The sequence below is a fragment of the Phalacrocorax carbo genome, chromosome 9 (assembly GCF_963921805.1).
Source record: "Phalacrocorax carbo chromosome 9, bPhaCar2.1, whole genome shotgun sequence".
Lineage (NCBI taxonomy): Eukaryota > Metazoa > Chordata > Aves > Suliformes > Phalacrocoracidae > Phalacrocorax > Phalacrocorax carbo.
Window position 1 is genome coordinate 20,904,082 of NC_087521.1, and position 27,756 is coordinate 20,931,837.

At 41.2% G+C, this 27,756-nt stretch overlaps 1 protein-coding gene across 1 annotated transcript; it reads right to left on the minus strand.

The window, feature by feature from the left end:
- On the minus strand, positions 1 to 25,868 carry LGMN (legumain). Its single transcript, XM_064460609.1, has 14 exons — positions 25,720 to 25,868; positions 20,021 to 20,201; positions 12,641 to 12,738; positions 11,705 to 11,786; positions 11,083 to 11,168; positions 8,554 to 8,629; positions 8,011 to 8,073; positions 7,037 to 7,103; positions 5,198 to 5,316; positions 4,443 to 4,532; positions 3,563 to 3,760; positions 2,746 to 2,916; positions 1,564 to 1,631; positions 1 to 755 (listed from the first exon to the last, which is right to left on the minus strand). The coding sequence occupies exons 2-14, from the start codon at positions 20,156 to 20,158 to the stop codon at positions 716 to 718; spliced, it is 1,296 nt and encodes a 431-aa protein (XP_064316679.1). The 5' UTR covers positions 20,159 to 20,201; positions 25,720 to 25,868; the 3' UTR covers positions 1 to 715.
- Positions 25,869 to 27,756: the final 1,888 nt, after the last annotated feature.

The window sequence follows — 27,756 nt, forward strand, 5'->3', positions numbered from 1 at the left end:
TAGGTTGATGAAACCATCAAATTTATTTCTATTCACAGACAATCCTGTACTCTATGACTTCCCACAGGTTTGTGTGTATATACCTTTAATTACAGCATACTGGTGCTAAATTTACAGCATTAGATATTTTTGTTTTTCTTTGGGAAACAGTGCTTTCTACCCACAGAGACTTTTACTGTTCACAGTTAACAGTGGTGTTCACATCTGATAGTTCTTGAATGCAATTCATCTCTTCAAACTGTTAAGGAGTTAAAGCTTAAAGAACAAGCTTTGGTTTCTTCACTCTTTAACCACTCTGCAAATTAGTCACTGTAATGGAATTCATTAACTTTTTTTAAAAGGCTCATAGTTAGCAATAGTATAAAATTTTTTTCCAGAATTAATGACTAAATGTTTAAATTTAGCATAGATTTAGCAATCAATGACAGGTGGCTTGTAGTGTTCATCCCGAGCACTTAAGAGCATTGTGCTTTGAAAAGAATCATCCATCTTGAAAGCTCCAGGTGGTCTGCCAAAATGCCTCTGTCAAACCAGCAGGCTGTCAGCAGGTGGGGATGCAGGGGAGAGTGCTGGCATGGCCATGTGGCTCAGCTCCCAGCACGGTTCCAGTACAGTGGTTGACTCTTTTCATGTTGCATGCATGTAAAGTCTGGATTATTACAGTTATGAAAAGTTATCACTGTAGTAAGGATTATATTAGGGACTGGTGTTTCCATCAATACCCAAGGCACACTTGGTCCATGGCCAGGCGTATTCTGCAACAGAAAACAATAAAGATGCGAAACTTTTGAGGTGCTCTGCTCTCAAACTGTTTCCCAAACTGACAACAGCGTGATGCCACCAGGACTGGGGGAAGCAGTTCTTCACCTTCTGGGTTGCATGGGCATGCTGCCTAAGGCACCAGTCCACCTTCCCATTCCCTACCCCCTGCCTTCCTCTCTCCTTTTTCTTCCTCTTGCCTGACTCACAAGTGAGGATCCCATCTTCTACCACAAACTCCCAAGACAGAATTTCAACACTGTTTTTCCCTTGCCCCTACCGCACCACCATAAGGATCAGCCTGGACCATTATTTCCCTGCTTTCCTACCACTCCCTCATAGATGACGTCCCTGCACCGTATTCCCTTTCCTCACCAGAACCCAGCAGTGCTGTGGTGTTCTGAGCCAGCAGCTGAGGGGGCAGCAGAGAAAATACAGCAGTTCCCAACCTTGCTTCCGTGTAAGATCATACTGGAGTTTCAGGGCAACACCTGCACTGGTCATGCTACTTTGTGTTGCACAGTGCAGTGGGATCCTCTGACTGGTTATGATTTCCCTTGAGGGTCTTCAACAAGGAAATTAAAGGGTTACTGGGGAAATGGATCATTATGAGTGGGAGGGGACTAATAATGATATGTCTTCCAAAATAAGCATTCATAGCTTTGGAGTGAGAACTTTACTGACAAAATTGTCAACAGAGCAGAAAAGGTGAGAAGCTTTTAGCATTAGGTTTCATTTGCCTATTAGCTTCTGCTTTTCTTAGCCACAGATAAAACTACACAGCACGTCTGGGAACCTCATTACCTGTCAATGGGGTATCCTCCTTCACAAACGTTGACCAAGGCATACAGCTGTCTCAGTGCATATTCATACTGAAATAAATGAACACTGTTAATAACTCCAGTGATGAAAAGCCGATATTGTTTATCCAAACTGAACTCTGGAAGTAATTTAGAGATCCTATTAATGTTCAAGGTGTTTAATTGATGATCTTGACAATCTAGTACTAGGCTAAATGCATCTTTCTTCTCTGCACTTTGCTTTTTGAAGTTCATTAGGTAAATTCAGCTGTTGCTGCACACTGGCCCCTTAGGCAAGGCTCACCCACCTAACCAATTTCATTAAAAAAAAAACACAAAACAAAAAAAAACACTAAAGAGGGACTAAAAGTTTAATAGAGCAAGGTGGCCTCCTAATAGCCTGGTTGATTAGAAGTTCCAGCTGAAGGAGCGCATCTGCTTTTGATTTGTATACAGTACTTATATCTTGGCTGACTACCAAGTAATCCCATTGCTTTCTGCTAAAAACAATTAATTTGCTGTTGACTCTTCTCACCACACACCACTGCCTGCTTAGGTTATCTTGCCTGGCATCAGGACTGTTTTTTTCTGGAATAGGAACTGACCTCTCTTATTCTTGTCTAAACAGTGCTTAGCACAACAGGATTTGGTCCTCAGCTGGGATCCCAGGGAGAGTAGACAGTAATAAAACCCCTAAACTGGGAAGTGGCTCCCAGGAATTCAACAAGACCACGGGAGCAGCAGCTAGGCTATTGCAAGGAAGTATGCAACACGCAATCATAATACAGAAATCTGAATGTCCCAGGATTATGAGTTCACAGTGGTGGCGCTTGTGTTTCTGTTTTGCCACTAGAGATGCTTCAGGCAGAAATACAACATGACTTATTAAATATTGGGATTTTAGGGGAGGGAGTTGATGAAGGGACAACACAAACTAGCAAAAATCAGGGATTATTTTTGGTTTTGTTTTTAATAAAGTATTTTTAGTAATCTTCTTGCTTATCTACAGGTGCAGTAGAAGTGGTTTCCTGCTTCCAAAAGCCTTCCTTACCCTTTCTCCAAAACTAAGCCATATGACTGCCCCCAAGCTAGCTTTTTACTAAAAGCTGTTTTCGCAGACATGCTTATGACTACTATGCCTGTTTTACCGGTATATTTATCAGGTTATATCTAATGCTTGACTTACCAAGGGTAAGTGCCAGTTGAAGCAATGAGCTCTGAAGTGGTTCACCGCTGCCTGGTAGCAATCATAATTGCTGATGGTCAGTCTCTCTGACAGAATTTGGTTGGTCTGTTCTTTTGATCCTGTTACTAAGGTGATTATCTTTCGCATGGATTCTTGGATAAATTCTTTCACCTGCACATAAAACAGCAGGAACTTAAAACATGCTTTTTCTAAAGCTAATTTGAAGACTTTGAATGAAACTTCTCGTTCTTTAAACCTCCCTCAACTCTTGGGCTCCTTAAGGAACCCAGTTTTGCTGTTTATTTTTAGCACAGTCTTTTGGACCTTTCTGTTAACACACAAATGAAAACTAGAAAGACAAAGACAGACTCCTGGCACCTGAAATCACTCACTGTCCTAGTGTTCTGCCAGAGAAACAAAACACCAGCAACACCAATACTGAGTACCATTCTGCAGGAGCTATTTGATTTGGGAGACTTGATCACTTCTCTGATGCCGAAGAGTAAGTCCTCCCAACAAGAATCCCTATGGATGTAGATGAGGAATTTTCCTGGCAATAAAAGCCGTGAGACTGACTTTTTCATTTACTTATATTTGCCCAGATAACTGCTACTGAATGTGCCTTGTGGAACAGACCACTGGATTTTAAAGGAAGAGTAAACCATCAACTAGAGGTTACCAGTCTGAAGAGTAACTTTGGTGCAATTTGCAAAAACTGGAAGCAATCCCATCGGCTTCAGGGGTGTTACTTCTGCCATTGCTTATGATGGATGCGAATCTGACCTGATGTGTAGCTCAAGTTTTTTCTTTTGCTTACCTCCATGTGTGTTTTCATCTCTGCAGCAATCTTCTTAGCCTCATGAACATCATTGGTAGCCATCAGCTTTCGTTTCATGATTGCAAAAGGCACATCAGGACTAGGTGTCAGGTCATAGTGTTCTACAGGTGGCAGAGAAATGGGGATAGCTCTCTTCCCCATGCCCTGAAACTGCATCACTTTCATGGAGGAGATGCTCTAAAGGTTAGAAAGTAAACAAATGGAAACCGTGAATCCCCTCCAGTAGGTACTGTCTTTGCTTTGCCATGCAACCTGACTCTCTAAACTTGCTTTATTAGAGAAAATAAAGGAGATTATAGGGTTGTAAATGTGTGTGTGCACATGTGTTGGGTTTTTAATACAAGGTCAAGCCTGCCAAAAATCAGGGAACTTCTATTTCAAAAACTCACCATGGGGAAAAAGACCATCAGGTTAAGTAACCTGACTTCTTTTTTTTAAACAAATATTTAATCTTTGGAATAATAGGACTTTATAAATGGTACGTGGCCTCTTAGCTCATCCCATTCAAGGGATCAATGCACTTATTAACATTTCATTAATATTCATAATATGCCTGGAAGTGGTAAATATCCTTCTTATACTTGATTGAAGTGAAATGCTAGATCACTGGCAGAGCTTGGAGGAAAATTCATATCCCGACTTCTTGAATTAAAATATAATACAAGGCTGTATTTCCTTTCGCATCAGGATCATTGTCTCTTAAATGCTAAGTTGTCTTCTGAGATGAACAGTTTAAATTTCTAAACCAACCCTGCCAGTTTACAGTGATTTTTTTTCCTGTGTTTTTTTTTAAGGTATGAAAGTATAAGGCACAAAAGGTTTTAAGATGTATCTGACCAGGAAGCCCACTCATACATACTCTGTTTCCATACTGCATCACATGGCTGGTGTTGGTGCGTTTCTTCACCAGCTGAAACTGCTTGTGAAGTGTTTCTTTTCTTAGATCCTCCTGCATGAAGAAACTTCCATGTGGTCACAGATACTTAAATTCAGCTATTCTAAAAATGCAAGGAAACCTGGAAAGGGTCTTAGCTGCCAGTATGTAGAAGGAAGTACAGGGCAAGAGCTACACAACCTTTGGAAAAAAAGTAAAAATTGAAAGGAAGATTTGACAGCATATTCTAAGGTTGCTTTTAGTGCTCTCCTAATCTCCCAGCAAATGGGAAAGAAGAGAATGGGCTAGCATACAAATCCCAGATTTGTTTCATTAATACTGTTTTCCATTACGCTAATAAATGGGTCAGCTACAGTTCAGTGCTTAAGGATCCCTGAATCAGAGCTACACCTACTGCCCAATTTGTTTAACAAATTTGGATCTCAGACCTAAAAATCAAGATTATGTGAATTTGAAACTAGAAGTTAGACAGTTTCTAGTGTTATAACCAAAAAAGACAATGCTTCTGAAAGTTAGTTTCAGAAATAAATTTAGTGGCCCAAACAAATAAAGATTATATATGGTTCTGAGTAGTAGATAAATACTTTTACTGATTCAGTTTGTTCATTTCAGTCTCACATGAAACAAAGATTTTCACAAATCCTGTAAAGGAACTATTTTTTAAAAGCTTAGTGATTTTTCATGCACAGAAATGCAGAAACCTCATCAAAGTAACTTACCATATCTGAATCCTCCATCCAGTTCACACTGTACCAGTCCCCAAGATAAGTCTGCCTTTCATCATCGTAGTAACACGCATAAGATGACTCTCTGGGATTGGCAGCTGTTGTTGCATAAACTGTAAGAGAAATAGAAAGTATTTTTTTATTTCCTCTTTTTTTTTTTTAACCCCCCATCATGATTTGGTACCTTGCTGAACGTGATATATTTGCCTAAGTGTTTTGGCTTTTCATCATTTACTTCTAAATAGCAGGAAGGAAAGAAGCCTGTTAATCATTCTCTTATAACAGCATTGAGGCTGACTGAAGAGCTCCTTTCTTGCTGCCAAATGTGTGGTCTGGGGTGTTTAAAGAAGAATATGCACTTCTGAGGGCAAAATGTACTATTGAAAGAACTGCCTGAGAACACTTTGCACTGACAACCACATATACATTCACTTTCTTTATTACAATAATGAGGACTTTTTCCCAAACTTGGAGTAAATCACCTAAATTATCTTTTGTTACAGAAAATGCCACCTTCTAAGTAATATAGTTTCTTGGATAACACTGAGAGAAAAGCAAAACAAGCCTCTACAACATCTGCCCCAAGCAGTGTTCCCAGTAAGCCATCTCTAACACAAGAGAAATACTGTAAACATGTCTTTACAGGTATTACTAAGACAAAAGCTATTTTGGCTTTTTGCCACAGTTAACTCACAGCATACTTGTGTAACTGAAAGTCCAAGTTTCAAAGTGAAAAAGTGTTAGGGATGCTTTTATATAGCTACAGTGTTGTTTCTACTCAGTGTAGCTGAAGTTCAAAAGCCAAAAAAAGTGTTAAATCTTGTCTTTGTAGTAAAGTGCTGCTCTTAGCATCCTTTAAAATGCTTACTAAGTAATCAGTTAAGCTTTGTAGCTCATCATGGAAGCCTGCAAAAGACAGCTTCATTGTATAATACATAAATTGTCAATTTTCTGCCTTTGTAAGTCTGTGGTAGAGCTGGCAGTAAAACCAGAGTTCTCAGACTGGAAATTTCTAATAGAACAAACTTTGAAAAATGCTGATTCACTGAGCATTTATTTTGAGCAATCAAAATAAATTGATAAATAAATTGATAATTGATAAATAAATTCATGTCAATATGAAACATTCTGTGTGCGCTTTCTGTAAATCCTTGACAGGGCTGTAAGCAGTCTAGGTGGGTGCCAGACAGTATACTCCAAGGCCAAAGACCCAAGAAGCCATGGATAGGCAGGTGGTTGGTTCTCCCTGGAATCACAGCTTCAAAACTAGAAGAAAGCCAGAGCACCCTGCCTCCCTGCCATGGAGCAGGAGTTTGAAATGGTTGTGATTTCTCATCCTAACTGAGGATGGGCTCACAGCTCTGCAGCAGAGAGCTTAGAAACCCTGAAAAAATCTGAGTTCCACTTCCTGGGTTACTGTGCAAATAAATATAGCGAAATTGCCTGGCAATGATGTCTCCAAAGCGCCTTTTCTACTCAATGAAACTGACACCAGGAACTTCACACCTGCTGTTAGCAATGCTGAGGCTGAGAAACGTCAGTGAAATTTAACTGCTACCTGTTAAGGGCAACCATATAGTTCCTGAAAAGAAATACTTTTTCAGCTTCTCATTTGCAAGAAACTGAAAGACCTGATAGTCTTTATAAAACTCCACTAATTCTTTAAAAAGCAACTTCCCATAAATGGAAAAATATTACTTCCTCTAATTCTGTGCTCCCCTGCTATAACTGTACATAAATGTGCCCTGAAGCTATCCTGGACACAGTGTCTGTTTAGGTCCTGCCTGTGACAAGTTGTGACAATGAAGTTCAGTAAGTTACATGAATGCTCACCATTGATATTATCAGCCAAATGATTCATCATAGATCCAGACTCGCATGCTTCAATGTAAAACACCATCTATAAAATAAATCAGCGACCTTAAGAAATTCCATGAGGAAATGGAGAAAAGTCCTTCAGTGCTTTTTCAGCTGTAGCTAGTCGGCCTGTACTGTTATCCCTGAAATAAAAGCTATCCATAATGCTATAAAATAACACACAAAAGCAAATAGGTCAATTTTTCGTTTTTGGGAACTAAACTATGTGGAAAAGGGAAACATAATCACAATGAAAAGATGCTATTAATCTCTATAGAAACCACAGGGATCTACCAACTAACATAAAAAGCACAAATCAAATACACAGTTGCTCTTTAGGCACAGCAATGTACAACTACTGAATGTGGTATTTCTGGAACCAACGGCCATTTAAGTCTTCCTAAATACAGCCAGCTGTAGTAGACAGGTTATCACAGAAGGTTGGTTAAAAAAGGCAATCTACCAAAATGTTCCAAATATTAGTTTTTCTGCTTAAAACTACTTGTGATGAAATAAGTGCACAGAATTTTCTGACAAGAGGTACAGTCTCTTAAACAATATTAGTGACTGTAAGCGGAACATGAGGTATATATGAACTTCCTGTAGTAACTGCAGTCTGAAGTGAACAAAGCACAGGAAGGACAAGCCGGGTACATATTATGAGGGTGCGGTAGTTACAGATGTTGTTTCTCCACCATTGGTCAGAATATATACCGTTATCAAAAGGCAGTATACTACATTTCAACACTGACTGCAAATATACAGTAAACTAAAAATCAAAAGAGAAAATTTGGAGAGAATCAGTCCTTATAAGTGAAAAATCCTAATCCAAATTTCATTGCATGGCAACAATTTCCTCCTGCTTTAAAGAATTCTCAAAATGAAGACAAATCTCTCTCTTCCATGCCAGCTGCTCTTTTAATCTCACAACTTCTGATATGCTTGCTTACCTTCCGGTATTTTTTGTGACGATACATGTACCAAATAGTCTTATTCAAGTCCTTCACATGAAGCTGTAAAGTAAGAAGGCTTATATTAAAACCACTGATGTTCAATAGACACAGAATTCATTTAATAGGAATAAATACTAACTGTTGTGAATATGTTTACTATTTCCCCTGAAATATATCCAGTGTTTGCCCTTCTGGAATACAACGTTTTAGTATTTACCACTCCAGAAAAGATGAGTAATGGTCCCAGATGATATGTATAGTGCACTAGAAAGCCAAGTCATACCTGTGTGAAACAGTCTGCTTGGACCACCAAAGTCCAATGAAATATTAAATGACATAACTTAATTTCGGCTTGAATGCTCCAGATTCAAACTGGAAAAAATCAAGACTGGGGTGATGAGAAGACTATTCCTTCTTTTCTGCCTCCGCCCCCAATATGGCAGTGCATCAAATATTTTTGTGTTTTACATTTATTACTTATTATTTAATATGTCACTAAAAGGATGGTTTTTATGACAAAGTAACCCCCCGAAATCTTACATCGTCGTCAGGAAAAGCCAGAAGTCCTGGAGCTCCATGGTCAGTGAAATAAACAAACACATGATCGTTGGGACCACTGTAATGAAAAAATTGCAAACAAATTCTTTCTAACAACTCCAGCCTGATCTTCACTACAACAAACATCATCTGCTTTTCAATGCCAAGACAAGTCAATATTTGAAAATAATACAGCTGAAGCACCTCCTCCTCTTGGTAATATTTTTTTGCTCCCAAAGCATACTGCTTTGGGTGCTTATGAGAGAAGATTAGCATCTGCAAGAGGAATGAAAACAGGGTTACAGCCTAGTCCCTCAGGTACGAGGAACTGAGCAACTATAACTCATGTTTCAAACTGTACACTGATTGCTGGTTAGGCAGGGGCTGCTACGTTGAGTTTGGCAGGAGTAATATTGTTTTTTAATGCCTATCTAAAGAATCTGTTACACTGTGGGCATCTGTAGCAGTCTGGTAAAAAAGCAGTACTTTTATAACTATGTTACGCCAATGAACCAATAGCACAGGGATAAAACCATAAAAGCTTCTTTAATAAGACCCTCAGGTATGTTTATTTACTACCTGGTTGTGACCTGTATGGCCATACTTAGCCAAATCAGCGCCAGTCTACATCTCCATGAAGAACTGATCCATACAGAAACTCACCTGTAGGCTAGACTGGCATTTGAACTAAGTTACTCTGCAGTTGGTTGAGCACTGCACGCTTACAGGCTTTGATTCCCTAACATCTGTGTAGTGCACAGTTTGCCGGAGATTTTTATTGCACTTTAAACCAAATAGATCATCTTTGGGTGATATTAAGGTCTTCTCCTAACAGCCAGATCTGCAAAGGGATTTTGCTTTTAAAACTGTATCCAGGGATAATTAAATATAAAACAATGTGAACAGATTGGGAGGAGTCCCCAAGCCCTCTTCTCTTCCTCTGTATCAGCAGTCCAGAAGTCTGTATTTGCTCTTGCTCATTCCTGACTGTAAAGAGATACAACTGCAGCAGCTCAAGGGTACATTGTCCAGCCTTCTGCCTGTCCAATAACCTGCTGGTTAGGGAACAACCTGGAAGACAATCTGTAGCCTTTTAGGCAGAGGATAACTGAGTTCTTGTCCCGCTCAATAGTGGAAGTCAGGCCACTTGGTAATTTACACCACAGAGCCTAACAAAGAAGGGTTGGGTGTTGTTTTTCTGGCTCCCACTCTTGACCGTAAGTGCAAAATATTTGACCAAGGTGAATGTAAATAACTAAGACTTTTTTTATGCGGGTTCAAGTTGTCTTCCTGAGCAGCTAAGAGTCTTTGGCCCTCTGCACAGCCACTCCCTTATTTGACTTCTAACATCAAGCTTTCACAGGTGAGGTGTGCTCTGAAGTACCTTTTTTTTTTAAAGAAAAATGCTTCATAGTCACCTCTTGACTCATTCCAGCTGCTAGAAGAGAACAATCTAGTAACTGTGTTTTATTAACTTTTTGCTTATATGCCTTGCATATATCATTTTCTATCTCAGCTTTTGATGATGAACTAGACTAGTTCTTCCAAATGGTCAAATTTTAATTCTTAGAGGTTTTACAGGAAATGCTGCGCACAGAAAAATATAACAATAGAACTCTTTACCAGCAGTACTGAGTTACAAATATAACACACCTTAGTAAACAGGCATCATACTTTCATAGCTCAAACTCTGTAGAAGCAAGATGGAACAACTGACATGAGGTATCTTTCCAAGAGATCTTCTAATTAGGCCCCCAAATATATTGCTTTTACTCTTGAATCATCTGAATTATATAAGGCTTTATAAACTACACCCATTAATTATAGATTTTATGTCCTACTTAGCCAGTCTACAATTATTGTTCATATATTAGAATATTGTCAAACTTAAAATCATTTATGTAACTTTAGCATAATACATCAATTACAAGGTTAAATGCTTATACTACTTTCTCAATCGCAAAGATTTCTTTGCATCAAATATAAGCTTTAATTCCATTTCATTACATTCAAAACCTCAGTAACCTTACGTATCCCACAAAGACCACAGCTGGGATTAGATATGCAATTCTTTCAGCTATTGAGCTGTTTAAGCTATCCCTGTCCCTCTGCCACTGACTGCCAAGTCTCACCACTTCAGCTGACTGATACAACTGTTCATGTACATTAAGCCAAGCCTTAGCAAACCCTTCTTACAGGTCTCCAAACCTTAATAAAATTCTCTTTGAAGAGCCATTCTTGCAAAAGACAATAGTCTAAATAACAAGTACCTTAATACAGTTGACACTATCCTCTAGAGCTTTTATACCTTAATCAATACTGCACTCCACACCAGTCAAATATCAGCAGTTGCTTCTTGGTGCTGGATAGTTTAAGAAACCAGCACCATTGTATTTCTAATGTGGATGACCTGGAGTTGCCATCAATAGTCTTGCTGGATTCTCAAATTGCTCTACCTTACCCTCTTTTGTTGAAAACAGTACCATTGTGGAACTACATGTGCAATTATTTTCTAAATTAAATCTCTCTTACCTTCTCAGTACTTTTCCTGATCCCACCCCCTTCACTGCTTCTGCATCTCCTCTGAGAACAGCAAGGAAATTCTTTGGAGTAACATCCTAGGGATTTAAGAGGATGAAAGCTAAATCTGATCATAAAAACAACAATAAAATCTTCATTTACAAGGATGGCTTCTGAAAGTCAGAATCCATGCATGGATGGCAAGTTTAGCTGGCCATCCTATTCAATCTATCATTATATAAATATATTAGCCACTGATGGCTCACTCAGGAACTGACTCGTGAAATCACCAAGGAATTGGATTACTGATCTGATTTAATGAAACAATTAGTCTTACACATCTGTTCTTCAGATTGAGTTACAACACTTATGAATGCAAGACTTCCCCTTCTTTCATTTCGTGCCAACACAGAAACTGCGTAAAGGTTTACTTTTATGACCCCTGCTTCACTTGAAAGCATCTGTTGTTTACATTCATCTTATGAACACCAGAATTCATGCCACACTGTGCAGGTGCACAAGCAAGAGGCTTTACACTATGTGCATTTTGGAGTGTAAGCTACAGGCTGAAAGGATTTATTCAGAACATTGGCTAATACTGAACCTTCCCTGGGGAATGGTGTTTCATTCCTACCTCTTTTGTATAGTCCTTGGGCACTCCAGCATACACATCTGTGCCATTAGGTCTATTAATGACAATGCCTTTTGTTGGATTTCTGAAAGTTAAACAGAACATAAATAAGAAGGATTAGCCACATACAATGACCACAGAACAACCAGGAAACCATTTAAACTGTCCTGACTGGCCAGCTTGCCTGAGAGAGAGTACGGGTACTTGCACCATGTGTCATAAAGTGATCTCAGAATATAAAGGCTCTTTCACTTCAGTCAGTTATATATGCTCGCCTTACCGTCAGAGTACCTTCAAGTATCCCACCTCAGATCGTGTTGATTAATCTGAGGATGTAGGCAGGTGGTCTTTTACACTATCATCTCTCTATTTTCGGTATTGCCTTTAGTCCCCTTTCGTCTTTGCTCCCAGTGCTGCTGTGCACATGAAGCCCGCTGATTTCTGCTTTAGTTGTCTCAGAATTAGAGGATGTATAACTGAACTGTTTCATACAGAAAGCAATTATATGCTCCAGACAGTCACCAAGAATGGGATGTGTACACTTCTTTGTTGAATGTGCATTCTGGGAATTAATCTGATAAAATCGTTTCAAAAAAGCCCTGCAAGTCATACATGGAACTTCCCTATGTTTGTGGGTTTAGGCTATTTATCTGCTGTAAACTGTTACGCCTGGGAGTTAAGATCACTTACTCCCATAATGATGAAGCTCTGCAGTACTCAGTGCCACAACAGATGCTAAGCTGTTGAGCAAGGCTTAGAAAGCTCATGAGCACATTTCAACGGAGAATCATTGTGCAATGGATAAAACATCTCTATGCATATCACAGGTGGTTTTAAAGGCTTTTCTTACAAAACTACCACAAACTTGAAACACATTGGTGACTATGGCACCTTTGTAGTAACCATATAGTTTGTGACTAATGCACATTCATCACTTACTCATCATTATCAGCAATGTCATCATACATCATGACAATGATCTGTTCATCTGGAATTCCATTTCGGTGTACGATCTGGTACGCATGGCACACATCTGCCTGAAATTAAGCAGATTTTCGTTACTAGCTTTAACAGAGATTTTATGTTTGAGACCAGAAGAAAAATGGTTTTGCAGGCTATTGTCCAAAAGAAACCGCATTCAAATATAAGAGATTAAGGGTTTCTAGAGGGCAGAAATGCACAGGTTAAACCAAAACTCAATGTTTGTAGTTGAATTAGTAATAGAGGCTATGGTTAAAATCTCTCTCTCATTCACCTATTTTGATTTCTTATTTAAACAGAAACCAAACGCTACTTCAGACTTGGTACAGATAACAAAATTTAACAAAAGGTTCTCAGCAATGTTCTGTGTTCTGTCAGAAAATCTAAACGAAAACCTTGTGCACTGACAGACAAATCCAAAGTGTGCCAAGCAGAAGAAAACGAGAGCTGCATTTCCACCAGTTTCAATTAGTTCTGTACCAAGCCTGCATGACTAAGCATCAAAGATTGACCTTGGCTTAACCACACATGGTTTACCAATCTCATCTCTGCAAAGATTTTATTAAATTTTGTTTTACTAGATGAGAATTTTGGTTAAGGAAAATTTCCTTTTTCATTACATATTTCTTGTAGAGTAACACTGAAGCAACTTCAGGGCAAGAAAACAGATTTCAGTGGAAAACAGAACTGCAGAATTTCTATTCAGACTCTTTTCCTGACTTGTACAGGATATGAATAAGCAGATTTTCTTACAGAACCATCTTCCCATCATGCGGAAATAACAGTACTCATCAAAGTCGTATTGCAATAAAAGCAAACCTCTATCAGAATATATAACTATTAATCTCAACCCAAATAATTATCTTCTTTTAGATTTGCAGTCTGTGAATGACCTAATGGGATATCAACAATCATTCCTAAACTCTAGAACTACAACCTACCGCATGCTAGAAAAGCTGAGCAGATTTAATGGAAGAAATCTCTTCTAACAAATGCACTCTACAAATGCAGGCAAGAAGCAAGCCTTAAAGCTTACTTCTGTTGAACTAATCTAATTTTCTAGTTTGTAAACCAAACTGAAGTGGAACCTACATAAGTTCAGATGACTTAGGCGTGTTAGTGATTTTGACAATTTTAACTGAAAGGACACTGTAAAATCCTGTCACTTTATAAACCTTAGTCTAATAAATGTGGCTGATGCTGAAAAGAGAGGGTAGTTTTCCAAGATTCTGTGATGGGTGAAGCACATTCAACAGTAATGAACTCTCCTGCAGCAAAATCTCTTCACGTGACTAACACCGAACAATTAACTGTCCTTACTAAAGCATTTCCATTTCCTACTATGCAGGTCAGCCTATGCTCTCTTCCACCTATCCCAGACAATCTCCACTGTTTATAGTTCTCCATTTCCTTGCATGTCATTGTACCAGCTGCTGCCGCAACAAGTCAAAAGGTAGAGGTCAGAGTTACAAAGGCATCACATCTGATAAGTAACAGCAGAGTGCCAGTTTGACTAAATATGTAATTGATTTTCAGAAGCAACCCAAGGAACAGTAAAAGAAAACACCCATCAGGGCATCTCTACACTGATTGATGAGCAGATCATAGATTCCCTCTCACTCTCAAGACATAATACACTTCTGTTATGATGACAGAAACAGTTATAGGCTAGCACACGTGGAAATGTTTAGGCGTACTATAGTGATTTAATATCAACATATTCAACCAGCAAGTATCTGTGCTCCCACAGACATATGGCTGGCCAATAGGGACTTCAGAGGTGTTTTTAATTAATACCAAACTACCCCAAATTAGTTAAGCTTTGAAAATACATATTATCAGCTCTTTTTGTCTCCTTCTGATTCATTGACTGGTTGCTCACTATGTCCTGTCTTTCAGCAAACAGTAAAGTAGACATTGGTGGTAAATTTAAATGGGCTAAATTCGCTAGTGTGGAGGGAAACAGATCAATGTAATCAATCCCCCTGAACCTTGACTTACACCTCTCTGGGGATTGTCCCAGCCTTTTAAGGCTTTTGCTAAGGGAACTGTACCTGCTGGTAGCAAAATACCACCAGCATAGGCTAGAGCAACAAAACCACGTTTTGCTGTTAAAACTCCATTGGTAGGACAGTTCTGAGTAAACGGTTGGGGGTTTTTGCACAGAATTAGCAGACCTGACTAGCCACCTTTGCTGCTGGTCACATGGTCCTCCTCTTCCCTCCCATACACATAAGAAAATCTCTATAAACCCAGAACAGAAACAGTCTGCTGCTAGAGTACAGAGGTGTATGTGAATCTAGAGGATTTCCTGTTGATATGTAACTGCCTCTCAAATACTGCTCAAATATTTGAGCCTTCTTTCTCCAGAAATATTTCTGGCATAGCTAATCTGTAAACCACCCTAAAAGAGACAGCTAATATCGTTCCAGATCTCTCGCTGGTGTTATTCTTGTTGGTTTACTATGTGAAAAGAATGCTATGAACTGGATAAATCATCACTCAATTAAAATCACACTCTTGTAGCCACAATTTAGGGTGGGTAGCAGCTGCCCTGCACAGAAGAATAGGAGAAGGTGTAGCTGTAGAGCTGCTACTGCACAACAGACCTCACATGCCAGTTCCAAAATGGACAGCACTAATGGCATGGTTCAGACTTTCCATCCCCAGGTTAGCCTAAACCTGTTACTACATTAGCAAATTTCCACAGAAGATCTATGCTTAAATTTGCTTATACAATTAACTCCTAGATTTTGAGAGCATGGGGGTCAGAGGTGGAATTCCCATTTTCCTGGGATGGGCATTTTGTCTCCTAAAATGTATATTTGGGGGAAGTTCTAAAAGGAAAAAAAACACAACACCCCAACTTTCCTCTGCCATACAGCTGTTTAAGCATTTGAGTGACACAGTTTTCAAGCAGACTTCTGTTGGGGGTGAGGGTGGCCTTGGAAAAATCATGGGGGTTTTTTTGTGACACACGCATGCATAAAAAGTTCCTAAAGGGAAAAAGCTTGGACTTCTGTGAAATTGGTTACTTTTGGTCTTATGACTGCTAGGTTCATGGCTAAAAAGCATGTATAATGAACTATCAGCTTCATTGCAAAGTGGTACTGTTCCTACTACAGGTACACTGAAATTCCATGGCCTAAAAAAGAATGAACTCTAATATGTAAGCATGGTAGAAGAATAGGTCTGAAATGCCAGCCGTGTTTCATTCCCTTGCTTAAACGCACATTACTGAATCAGCCAAAAACTGTAACTATACTAAGAACTTAGGAAAGGTTTTCCCATAGCTTCAGTTACAATTCTGTAAGCACAGTGAGAAAATTTTGATTAAAGCCAAATAACCAAGGCATCTTTAATGTCTGTTACCTGCAAGACTGGAGAATTTAGGACTGTCCTGGAATAAAATACTGCTCTGGTTGGTAGTGTTGAAAATTCTGAATAAATACAGTTCCTGGCCCATACAGCTTAATAAGTATAATACTAAAAACAACTGAAAACAGACCGACATATGCAAATTCAAATGTTTTTGTTTTCAACATTTTAATTTTGCCAGATTTTTTTCAGCTATTTTTCTCCTCAAGTATGTGCTCCACCTTTAGTAAGACTGTGTTTCTTATCAGGCTTTTCCATTGACTATGGCTTTTGGAGTACCCAGAAAGTATTGGTCTGTCTGTCTTTCTGGTCTGTTTGTGAAGCCAGCTTTAGGTTTGAGTTAGCTGGTGCAATCATCTCCTGGGAGAGGCAGAAGTATACACAAAATTCTATTCCTCTTAAGGAGAACTAGTTTGTTGGCTCATTCTCTAAATCTACCAGTAGCATTCAGCACTGTATTTGCTCATGTATGCCACTAAACTTCCCAGATATATATCATCTAGCTCTTTGCACTGTAGAGAGCTGAGACGCTTTGCCAAGAAACAGGGGGAGTACTCTTTCTGGTATGTATTGTGAGTGCTTGCTTGCATTTAGAGAATAGCAGCCAGTCTGGTAATAAAAAAGCTGCTATAGAGAAGTCAGAATAACTGCTGAGGAGCAGAGAGAAGTGCATCGATAGTCCTTCCACAGCCCAAGCAACTCTAATCAAAAACACTAAGATATGGGTAAAATACCAAAGAACTGAGAAGCCACAAGCATAAGGCCATATACAGGCTAGCTTTGCACTGACACTAAGCCTATCACATTAGGCTGTATACTATTCAAAACACTTAACATTTATTTTAGGAACCTCATGAGATAAATGTGTAAGCAAGTTTAGATCATCCTGATTAGGAAAGAGTCCCATTTCAACCATCACAGAGGAAACAAGTGCCTGCAAGGTGTGAATCTCACTCATAGATAAATGCAAACAGTGGGTTTTTTCCTCACCTTGTCTGCACCACTGATAGTGGATCCTGACCACTGACAGCTGAGTTACAAGTCTTAGAAGGAGTTTCAGATTCCTTGAGGTTACAGGTGCAAACTCAACATTTACAGGGTCTGCACGGTCTTCACAAACTTACTGTTCATGAGGTCTGTACAGCATACAATGATGGACTATTTTCCCCACGAATTTTCATGTGTGACATTAGAGACATTTTGGAAGGCGTAACATTATTCTTCTCCTTTCATGTTTTCTTTTTTTTTTAGTCAGATGAACACATCCTGCTGTCAGGTAACTTCTGGAAGGCAGCAGAGTATGCTTTGACTGGGTTGTGTGCAGACTGGAGCTCAAAAATATGTATGTAATATATATATATCAAAAAATATAAATGTAATACAAACATGCAACATCATGTTTTAACTGTACCCTGAACAGCTGAACGGAGCAACTGAAACCCAGAGATGTGTCAGCTGAGGTCTCAAATAACAAAGGCATATTATGAGTGCTTATAGTTGCATGAAGGGAATAGCAACCAGTCCAGTAATAAAAACCCATCACATTGAGTAACTACTTACAGGAACATTCACATCTACAAATTCACTTGTACACAGGGTAGGTCATAAAGGCAGGAGGAAAAGTACAACATATTTTCTTCCACAGTTTCTCCCTTGGAAAGCAAAGAATTATACAAATCTGCAGTCCTGGAGTGCTGCTTTTTGACAGTACAGGTATTATTCTGCTGAAAAATGGCATGTGTTTCTACATGTGTTCACTATGGAATGACTTTCATGATGGTTGAAGCACGGAACTGGAAGTCCGAGTCCTATTCCTGGTTCCACTGCAAGTGACTTGAGCAAAAAATTTAAATACTTACAGTGCTTTTGCTTCCACCATTGGAATGTAGGGAGTACTGACACAGGCAAAGACATAGTGATCGGTCTGCATAATGTTTCAACAAATCTGTTATAACTCCTGAGACATCTGTAGTACCTTTCCTCCTCTGTATAACTCTCCTAAAATTCTATAGTTCAGCCAGTTTTGCTGGGAACGATTTTCCCCAATGTTTTGGTACCCAGGGCATCCTTCTCTAGATTACACTTCACGGATTACACACCGTGGATTTTCCATGACTAACTGTCATGGAAAAGCTGTCTGCCTGACAGTATGCCTTCCCACCACGGGTGCTCACTCCTGCCAGGCCCCTAAGGTCAGCCACAAAAGGCTGCTAGGCAAGACAGCACAGGCTGCTGATGCACTGCATCTTCTGGGAATTGATTCTTTTCATAACAAGTTAGAGGCACGCTGTCTCACCCAAGACAGGTAAGTAGGTGCTGAGCCCCACTCTGAAAGATCCTTCACACAGACTCTTTTATTTTATGACAGTGATTACTAATAATCCTATCAAAGTAATGAAAAGTTCTAATTTTCTTTTTTTCCAAATGTTAATACTGTACTCAAATGAAGCAGTAGAGGTTAAAATACAGAAATTTCTAGGATTGAAATTCAGAACAATCTGACATTGCAGACATTTTGCATTGTTAGTTGATGTTATCTTCAAAATTAAGGTGTTTAAAGAAATCCCATTATAATTTTTCTAAACTTGAAAAGCAATTACTTAATACCTGTCTGCAAAACATAACCACACTGAAAAGCTAATTTGCTTCTGTCAAACTGGCATGTTCAAAAGACTTATTGCTCGATATATATATATAAGTGTGCATCTTGTGTTCTTCATAACTCAATTTTACCTGGCAGATATACTTGCCATCAAAGGCTCACTGACAGAAAAGTTAAAAACTCTATGCTTGGGCAACTGTAGAAAAGTAATTCTCATGAGCCACAGCTTCATAAATGTAATTTTATTTAAAGAATGAATGTTGCAATATTAACTCCTCCTAGAGTGGAGGGGAGCCAGCAAGACTGGTTATACCACAGTAGGAACAACCAAAGCACAACTCAGTAATTATATTTAGACACCCTGGGGGGGTAGGTGATCAAGTAGAACACTACCATTTGTATAATTGTTTTCTGATTTCAACTCTTAAAATCTCATTTTTCAGATTTAATTTGAAATATGAATGGTTTATATTAAGGCTGCAATATCCCAACTATGGTTATCAGGTGATAGCTACAGTGCAAGGAGCAGGCAAAATCCCTAAAAGTGGTTTGTCAAAGTGTTGAGGCAGCATCTGCTGGTAACAGGTTCTTCTTCAGATGCAACAAGGTTGTCAGTCTGGTTCACATAGTTCTAATCTCATCACTGCACTAAAAGTTACAAACTGATGAGCTGCTGGGGAAGAGAAATATAAACATAAAACCCAGTGTGCCCAACACGTGGAAAGCTCATTTATTCCTCAATCAACACAGAGAGGATGAAGCCTCTCCAGATTTTACAGGCAGTTACATTAAAAATAATAAATACTTTAAAAGTTTCAGTGCTCAGCAGATCAGCTTGATATATGTACACAGTATATTTAATACAGTTTAACTTCTAAAATGCTGTGTTTGTACACTAGTGTTTCAATCTCTGTTAGAGTTCACCTTTACCAATAATAGTCTAGTAAATTATTTTTCTAACATTTAGACATATACAAATCTATAGATAAATCAGAATTAAAGGGATCATGTTCTCCAGGAAAGCAAGAGGTAGTTCCAAGGTTACAGCAAAGACTGCATTTAAGTGTAGATTAATCTGTTTAAGGGATTGCCCAAGAATTCCCCAAAGGGAAAAAATGCCATAGTCTGCTCATTGTAAGTCTTAAATTTAATCAGAATTAAGTCACTTGGGTTTAATCTGGTCCATCCTGACACTCAGACCACAATTCCACAACACCCTGGCTTTGACAGCCATGTCAAACTCAGGAGTTCCTGTTCCCTTTTCTCCTCTTTCTGCCATTCACTCTGATTCCTGCACCCCAGAGCAGGCAGTTTTCGGAGCGTGGCCAGCATCAGCATGAGGGACCAGTGGTCCTTACCTGGTGTCGATAGTTGTACCAGCCATTTGAACCTGCAACAATCACCACCCAGTGCTTGCCTCCATCTTCAGGATCTTCCATGGGGAATGTGCTGATGCTCAGAGCACAGCCCAGGAGCACAACTGCTTTCAGTATCATCTCTCTCCTTTCTTTACTCCACAAATGGGAGAAAAAAAAATCCCTAATGAAGAAGTTTGAGAGAAGATGATGAGAAGACATTAGTCAAAAACAAAACAAATACAGAACAAATATCAGTAATATCACAACCAGAAGCTTTTCTTGTTTGTGGGGTTTTTTTGTTTTACAGACCATTCACTCCAGAATACAATTTTGGATCATGTCTTCCTTTATAGCACCAAGCTGCTACTAGTTGTAAGAGTTTTCTGTCAGCTTTTTAAATCCAACTGAAAGCAATTCTGAATAGGACAACCAAGTCTTTCAGCTCCCTCTGGTTGTTTTTCTCTAAAATAGATGCTAATGAATAAGCCTGAAATACAGAACAAGCATCACTATCAAGTGTTTCACAGACAAAACTTTTTCAGATTAATACTAGTCTCTTGGTCTCTGCTTACTTAGTTCTCACTCACTGGCAATTAGCCCATTATTATTGAGCCAAATCCCAAGTGATGTAGGCACAATGATACACAGACATGGAGAATTGCTTGGGAGCTGGAAGGTCAGTGTCACAAAAGCTCTCCATGCCTGCAAAGCCTGAGAGGGTGGAGAGAGGCCGTGCTGCTGTTCTGCACAAGATACAGCCCTAACTGCTGGGGCTGGGGGGAAGTGCAGACTGTGAGAGCCTCATGCTATTTGTGCAACTTCTTATACTAGTGGAGAGCAAATGTGAACTGGTACCACATGAAAGAGCAGCATTGTCGTCTCTGTTGCACAACGGTTAAGTGCTTGCTCAGGTCAGAGCCGTGGATGTCAAATTCAGAAAAGCAGAACCAGAGAGGAGGTTTGAGCCCACGCAGCTCAAACAATCTGGCCATATCTAACCAAAGGCTTGCTTTTGGTTGGGTTTGGGGGGTGGGCTTGGGGGGGGGCAGGGCAGGGTGATATGTATACTGGTCACAGTCTCAGGTCTGCTGCATCCAATGTGTCCTCATAAAGCAAACTCCCTTGAAGAATTGCATGCTCTTGGCACATGCACAAAAATTACACAACTTCTCCATGCTCTGAGACATGGGATTTTACACTGGCCTGTTTACAAAAGAGATTCTGGAGGTTGATCATTGCTGATATGTATGTAAGAGGTGGTACAGTAAGAGGTGGAGTAGTCTACATGAGCATGGCTTTCCCTGGAATAAAAACTGGAAACTCCCAAGGCATATGACATGGTCACAAGGCACAATGTCAAAGCTAAACACTAAACCAAATAACTAAGCAGTATCTAAGTCAGCCTCAGCTCCTCACAGCCAAACCATCCATCTGCAGCCACTCAAAGGAGGCAGAAATAGAGAAGTAAGCATTATGTGAAAAGATCTCCAGCTCTTCAGCAATCATTTGAACCATTTATTTTCTCTCTGTATTTTTCATGTAAATGTAAGTATGATTTTAGTTGGAGAAACAAGAAGTTATGCTTTAATGAACATGGAAGAAAGTTTCTTCTCATGAAACAGATTCTGAGCTTTGAGGGATCTGTTTGCACGAAATTAATCTCCATATTCCAGTAAGTCTGAGCAGATAGTCTAATATTTCAGGTGTTAGATATACCTGAAACCGTACAATGGGAATGAATAGGCTTGTTGGCCCATGGCATATTGTGGAACTTTTGTAAAGTTTTAAACAACTTGGTCTGCAACTTAGCTGTGCTATAGACAACTGAAGAGACTGGGTTTGTGGATGTTGTAAACACAGTGTATCTTCAACACAGTCATTAGTACATTATTTGTTTTAATCATCTGAAGAAGTGACAAGATATATAATGATGATCATTAATTCAAATCCAGGATATTTCAGTAGAACCTGTGTTGCTGCCAGCTGTTCACTGTATAACGTGATAGCTAATTCCAAGGCAGATCCTAGCAGACAGGCATCCATCACATGGAAACAGTCACTGACACCAGCTGTCAGTTACTGATATACCACGCAACAGAGACTAAAGTAGTTTCAGAAAAAAAAATACGCTATGGAGTGCTAAGTCCTGAACTGAAAACAGTTTGATGGGACTGTCTTTCCTGACAAGTTCACACTCCAGACTACGCTCACACAGATCTTTAGCTCTCAGGACCCCAGCCAGGACCCCTGCACGGGACCATGCTGTGCAGGACACAGGTGTATGAGATACCAACCCTGCATTCTGCCTGCACACAGGTCCAGAACTGAAAAACTCAGGGCCAGGACAGGAACAAAGATTGAAGTTATCAAGCCCTCAGGCAGCCCCTCCATGAGGGGTTGAACAGTCTCCCACGTGGTAAGCAGATATCCAGATCCTCTGCCGAGACAAAGTTGTGAGTGATGCAGAGGGCCCAGGGGAAAACAAACCAACCAACCTACCAAACAAACACCATGAAACTTTTGCATTGTATTAGAAAACCACAGGTTTTGTCATGGGTTATTTAGAATAGAAAAAAAACCTCCTCTTTTATACTAATTAATGACACATAATCCCACTTATCTGTCTTTCCCTATACTATGACTAAATCAAATTAACACCAGAAAGAAGGGGGGGAAAAAACCCTAGACATACCACAATGCACTAATAAGCCATGATTAATAAATGCTCAGCTCCTCAAGGTTCTCTGAGCAGCATTTAAAATAGGTTTAACCATTAAACACATGTACAGTGGGAGTAGATCTTTCATTGCTTGTTTCCAACTACTTAAAAAAAAAAAACAACAAAAAACCCCAAACCAAACCAAACAGACACCAAACCCCCCATATTTCTACTTGTTTTAAAGAAAGACTTTGAGTGCTCAGGCAGGCAATTTACAAGATTGTGTTGAGTTACACTGAATGAGTTCTTGACCTACAGTTGGGAAGAGACATTTTTCTATCCATCCCATGCTATATCTTCAGGTCATATTCAAAGAGAAACCAGATCAGCTGACCAGCTTACCACAGGTACATAAAAAGCCTTTTTCTGAAAGAAAGGAATCAAAGATGTGTCATGTGATCCTAAAGGCGTGCAGAGCGAGATTACATGGAAGAGCTAAGAATTTATCACAAGATCATTTTAGAGCTTTGGCTGACCCCCAAAAATATGAGATGATTTGATCAGCTCTGCTTAGACTTTCTGGTAGAAGAGTCAATTAACTTTGCTTTGGAGACCATGTCAGGAAAAAGGCACATCTCACAGACATAGGGGGTTCAGCATCAGATCTACAGAGCATGTACATGCACAGGTAGGCTACTGCGCAGTTTGCACAGTCCCTGGAAGAAGCATGGCCAGAACCAGGTGGCTCTTGCCAGAACAATTTACTCTGCTCTTAAAACCTGTTTTTCCTGACAGAGGTGCCTTGACCACTTCCCATTACATGGCTAGCACACATCTGACTCGATAAGAGAGGGATGCTGAAGAAAGACCAGATCTGGAAGTGGCCAGCTGCTGCTAGAACAATTCTTCAGGTTAACAGCCTGTTCCCCGAGTTCCCAACTTTCCTTTGGGAAAACAGTCCACTAAGATCAAAAATCTCAGAACAACAGGATACCACCCTAAAGGAAGGAGTCTGAGCTGATCAATGTATTTTCCACTAGTTTAGAATGATGTTGACACTTCAGTAGCTTAAACTCCAAATACCTCAAGCAGAGCCTCTAAGAGCTGTATAAACAGAAGCCATATAGCCATTCTTCCTTCATGTGAAATAAGTGACTTATTAGTAATCCTGGGGAAAAATAACAGCCTTAAGTTAATCAGCTGACCATTCCATTTTTTCTTGGAAGTATCTATTTCTTTCCAGTTGTTCTTCTTATGACCACTAGACTTTCAGTTTCCAGAACCGAGTCACAATTCCTTTTCCCACACAGTGCTTGCATATTCCCTGTCGCCAGAATATTGAGATGTGGATTTCCACAAAATACGTGGCTCAGGATGGCCCTCCTCACAGGAAACTAACGTCTGCAGTCTCTGTCAGCAATGTTCTGCCTACATGTCATGCCAGCTGCTACACAAACTGAAGCACCTAAACCCGTGATTAAGTCCCTGTGGAATTAGTCTGATTTTCATTACGTACTTGTATGGTAGAAAGAAAAACTCTTTATCAATGTAAACTCTGATAAGCTACATTTTGAAGGAGATTGTGGTCTCTATTGCAAAACAATTCTTTACAAAGTCTACTAGTAACCACTTTATGAATCAGATTAATTTGATTAGAACTTGTATTAAAATAGTTTAGTGTAGCTGCTGAAGATGTACAAGTCACTTTTACTGTAAAAACAAGAATTTGTAATTATTTTAACTCAGAATGGTTTTAAACATTTTAAAGACGTTGAATAAAGGTATTTAAGTGTCATTTTAAATAAAGTTCATTCTCCTGTTTGCAGATTTGTCTTTCTCAGCAGCAGAGAGATGGCACCATTCACCAGAGTAAAAATAAAAATTAAAATATAAAACACACACAGAAAGCCTCTGCAATCATTCTGATGGTAGAGAAAAAAAACCAAAACCCAAAAAACCCCAAACAAACTAGTGCAACACTGCATGGATCACTTTATTACATTGCATGATTTGGGGTGGGAGGCATTGAGGGTAGAGGAATAAGTCAGACGAGGGTAAGCATTTCTGCTCAATAAACATGAAAACGTTTGGAGCGTGGACAGAATGAAATTCTGGCGAAGTGATTACGCAGAAAGTCTGAGATTCCTGCACTCCACATGCCTTTTACTATGGTTTATCTTAGCGTTTCAGATTTTCTCTGCAATCTTTGTTTTAACCCCCAAATACGGACCCCCAACACAGTCCTGTCCCATCCTAATCAGGAACTAGTGGTGCTGCTGACTTCGAGCAGACCTTCCTGTTACGGCAAGGTTGTCTACCAGCTAGAAACAACTGCAGCCCGGTGCAGCACCTTTCGGGCATCGTCAGCTCTTCGCAGAAGACCCGTACATTCTTACTCCGCCGTTTGCCCCCGTTAAATACGTACTCCTGGGGACTAAAGCTGTGCTGCTGCCCCCGCCTGTGCCAGACCCCGCTCTCTCCCCGCGCCCGCCCTGAGCGATGCCCCCGAAGGAGCCCCTTTGCCGCCTCCCCCGGGTGAAGCCCTCCCAGAAGGGCTCCGTGACAGGGGGGACAATCGTGCCCAAACCCCTTTTACCGAAGGCACCACCGAGGAGGCGGCTCGGCGCTCCGCAGCCGTGCCCGCAAGGCAGGGGCGGCACGGCGGGCTCGCGCGCCCGCGACCCGGGGTGGGGGGCGGCAAACCGCCGAGCCGTCGCCCCAGCGCTGACTAACGGTGGGGCCCCAGCAGCCCCCGCCGGCCGGGGGACAACGGGGCGCCGGGACGAGCGGCAGCGGCTCGGCAGCGCTCGGAGCCGCGGAGGGAAACCGGCGCCCCCAGGCCGCTCCCCTGGCGCCGACGGGGCCTCTCGTCCGTACCCCGGCCAGCCCTGGCGCCGCGGAGCCGGGCCGGCACCCCCTCACGGCTCCCCGCGCTGAGGCGTACCCCCTGCCCGCTCCCCGCCGGCGGCCGGCCGCGACAGAGCCCTCCCGGCCACCGCGGCCCCGCGGCTCGCCCAGCACAGCCCCCGCCGGCCCTTACCGCGCGCCTGCGGAGGTGTCGCCGCCGCGGCCGCTGTGATTGCGGCAGGCGCCGTGCGGGGCGAAGCCGCCGCGGGCCGCGGCGGGCGGGGACCGGCGGCGGCCAATGGCTGCGGAGCGGCCGGACACCCGCCCGGCCGCACTACGTGCCCCAGCGAGCCCGGCGCGCCCCGCCGCTCAGCCGGCCGCGAGGCCTTGCGCGCAAAGCACGGCGGGAGTTGTAGTCCGCCGGTTGCCCGGCGAGCCGTGCGGAGCGCGTCTCGCCCGGCCGGGGGGCCCGGGGGGCCCGGGTGGCGCGGCGGGGTTGGGGGCCGCGGGGAGCCCCCCGGGCCGTGCCTGCCCGTGGCAGTTCGTGCGTGTTCTGCGTTGGGCGGGAACGGGCCAGCGCCGGCTCCTCTTTCCCGTTGGAATTGTCCTCCTGCTGTTTCAGGGCAGGGTGGAGGCAAGGAGGCCCGGAACGGGAAGGTGGAGGAATGTGCCAAAGGGTAGTTCGTGAAGTGACGGAAGAAAACTAATGCTCCCGCATCGCCCTTGCGTATTTCAGCCAAGCTGGCCGGCAGAGCCCTGGCGCCTGCCCCGGCCTGCTCCCGCCCTGCGCAGGGCTGGCTCTGGTACCGTGCGGGACTCCGCACCTAGCAGTGGAGAGAGGGCTTGGCGGGGTTCGGTTATGTACTGCGAAAAAGCCTGAGAAACGCTGCTGTAAAGTCTGCTCCATTTTTAATGTGAGAAAGAAAAGCAAGGATCCTTTCTGAAAAGTAGAGGCACATGCTTTTTGCCTAATAAACCACACAGAAAGGAGCACGCCAGCTTCCCCCTTGCGTGCTGACTACCAGTTAAAAAAAAAAAACAAACAAGTTTGCATTTTGTTTCCGACCAACTCTGTTTTTGAACATCTGCAGAAAGTCATAGTTTTGCTCTGAGTTTGACCTCTGCGTAATTTGTACCATTTATGATCTCAGCTTTGCTTATGATCATACATGTAAAAGGTCATGACACGTTAATGATCACGTTGTAGAAGCTGGAGTCCCCACTAACCTGGCATGCCTCCTGACACAGTCAAGCTGTTAAAATTCAGGTTGGTTCAGAGATTACCTTTTTGACCCAACCAAGACCATCACGCTGATCATCCAATGGGAAAAAACAAGCCCTAAACCTTCCTCACCCCTCAATTTGATTTAAGCTTAGTAGCAGATGGGTTATGCTTATGTTTTGAGTATCCTCCAGTCCTTAAAGTTATCTAATATCAGTTAAGAGCATTGCTGACCCGTCATCCAAGTCCAAAGGTGTTTTTCACATTGTTTGCCATCACTGGGCTACATGAGGTAAGTAGACCTTATGTCAGCTGTCACTTCTAAAAAGTTTAATATCATTACCAAATAGCCTGTGTAGAAATTCTACATTCATTAAACATCAGCAGGATGTTCCTCATTGTGAAAAAATAATAGATGGGAAGACTTCTACAGGAATCCTGCATCTCACTTAAAGGTATCAGACAGGTACTAAAGACACTCAAGTAATATTCAGATTTTTACTACTGAATGTAATTACTTCTTTGATGGCGTTAGAAAGTTAGCAAGCCTTCCTGAATCGGGTGGGAAGTTTGTGTAAAGCAAAGATATGAATGGTGTTGCTGGGTATGTGGGCTGAAGTAAGCAGAGAGATTGCCAAGATACAGTTGTGGGGAGTCTCAAACAGAAGCGGCTAGATCTCCTGCAACAGGAATCCAGCATGATCCTTGCAGCCACTGCTACCATGGAAGAGAAGAAAGAAATAATGCTCTGTCAATCACACAAACACATTTTATGGCTATGTAAATAAACATACATACAATCTTTTTAAAAGAGAAAAGCGCATAAGTAGGCAAAAGCATGATTCATTTATGAAACGTTTTGCTCCTTGCTCTGACAGCACTGAAAAGCAAAAGTAACCATCACCACATGTCTCATAACAAAACTTCGACTCTCTTGAATGCAGTTCCACCAACACACCAAAGCCACATGCTACAAATGAGAACTAAGACGCCAGCGAACTCTGAAAG

Bases quoted from the DNA above. Each gene is read 5' to 3' on its own strand.
- LGMN (XM_064460609.1), bottom strand. From the start codon at position 20,158: ATGATACTGAAAGCAGTTGTGCTCCTGGGCTGTGCTCTGAGCATCAGC. The intron at 2,917-3,562 runs GTAAGCAAAAGA...TTTTATGTGCAG, and splicing joins AGATGAAAACACACATGGAG to GTGAAAGAATTTATCCAAGA. The intron at 756-1,563 runs GTAATGAGGTTC...TTTCTGTTGCAG, and splicing joins GGAGGATACCCCATTGACAG to AATACGCCTGGCCATGGACC.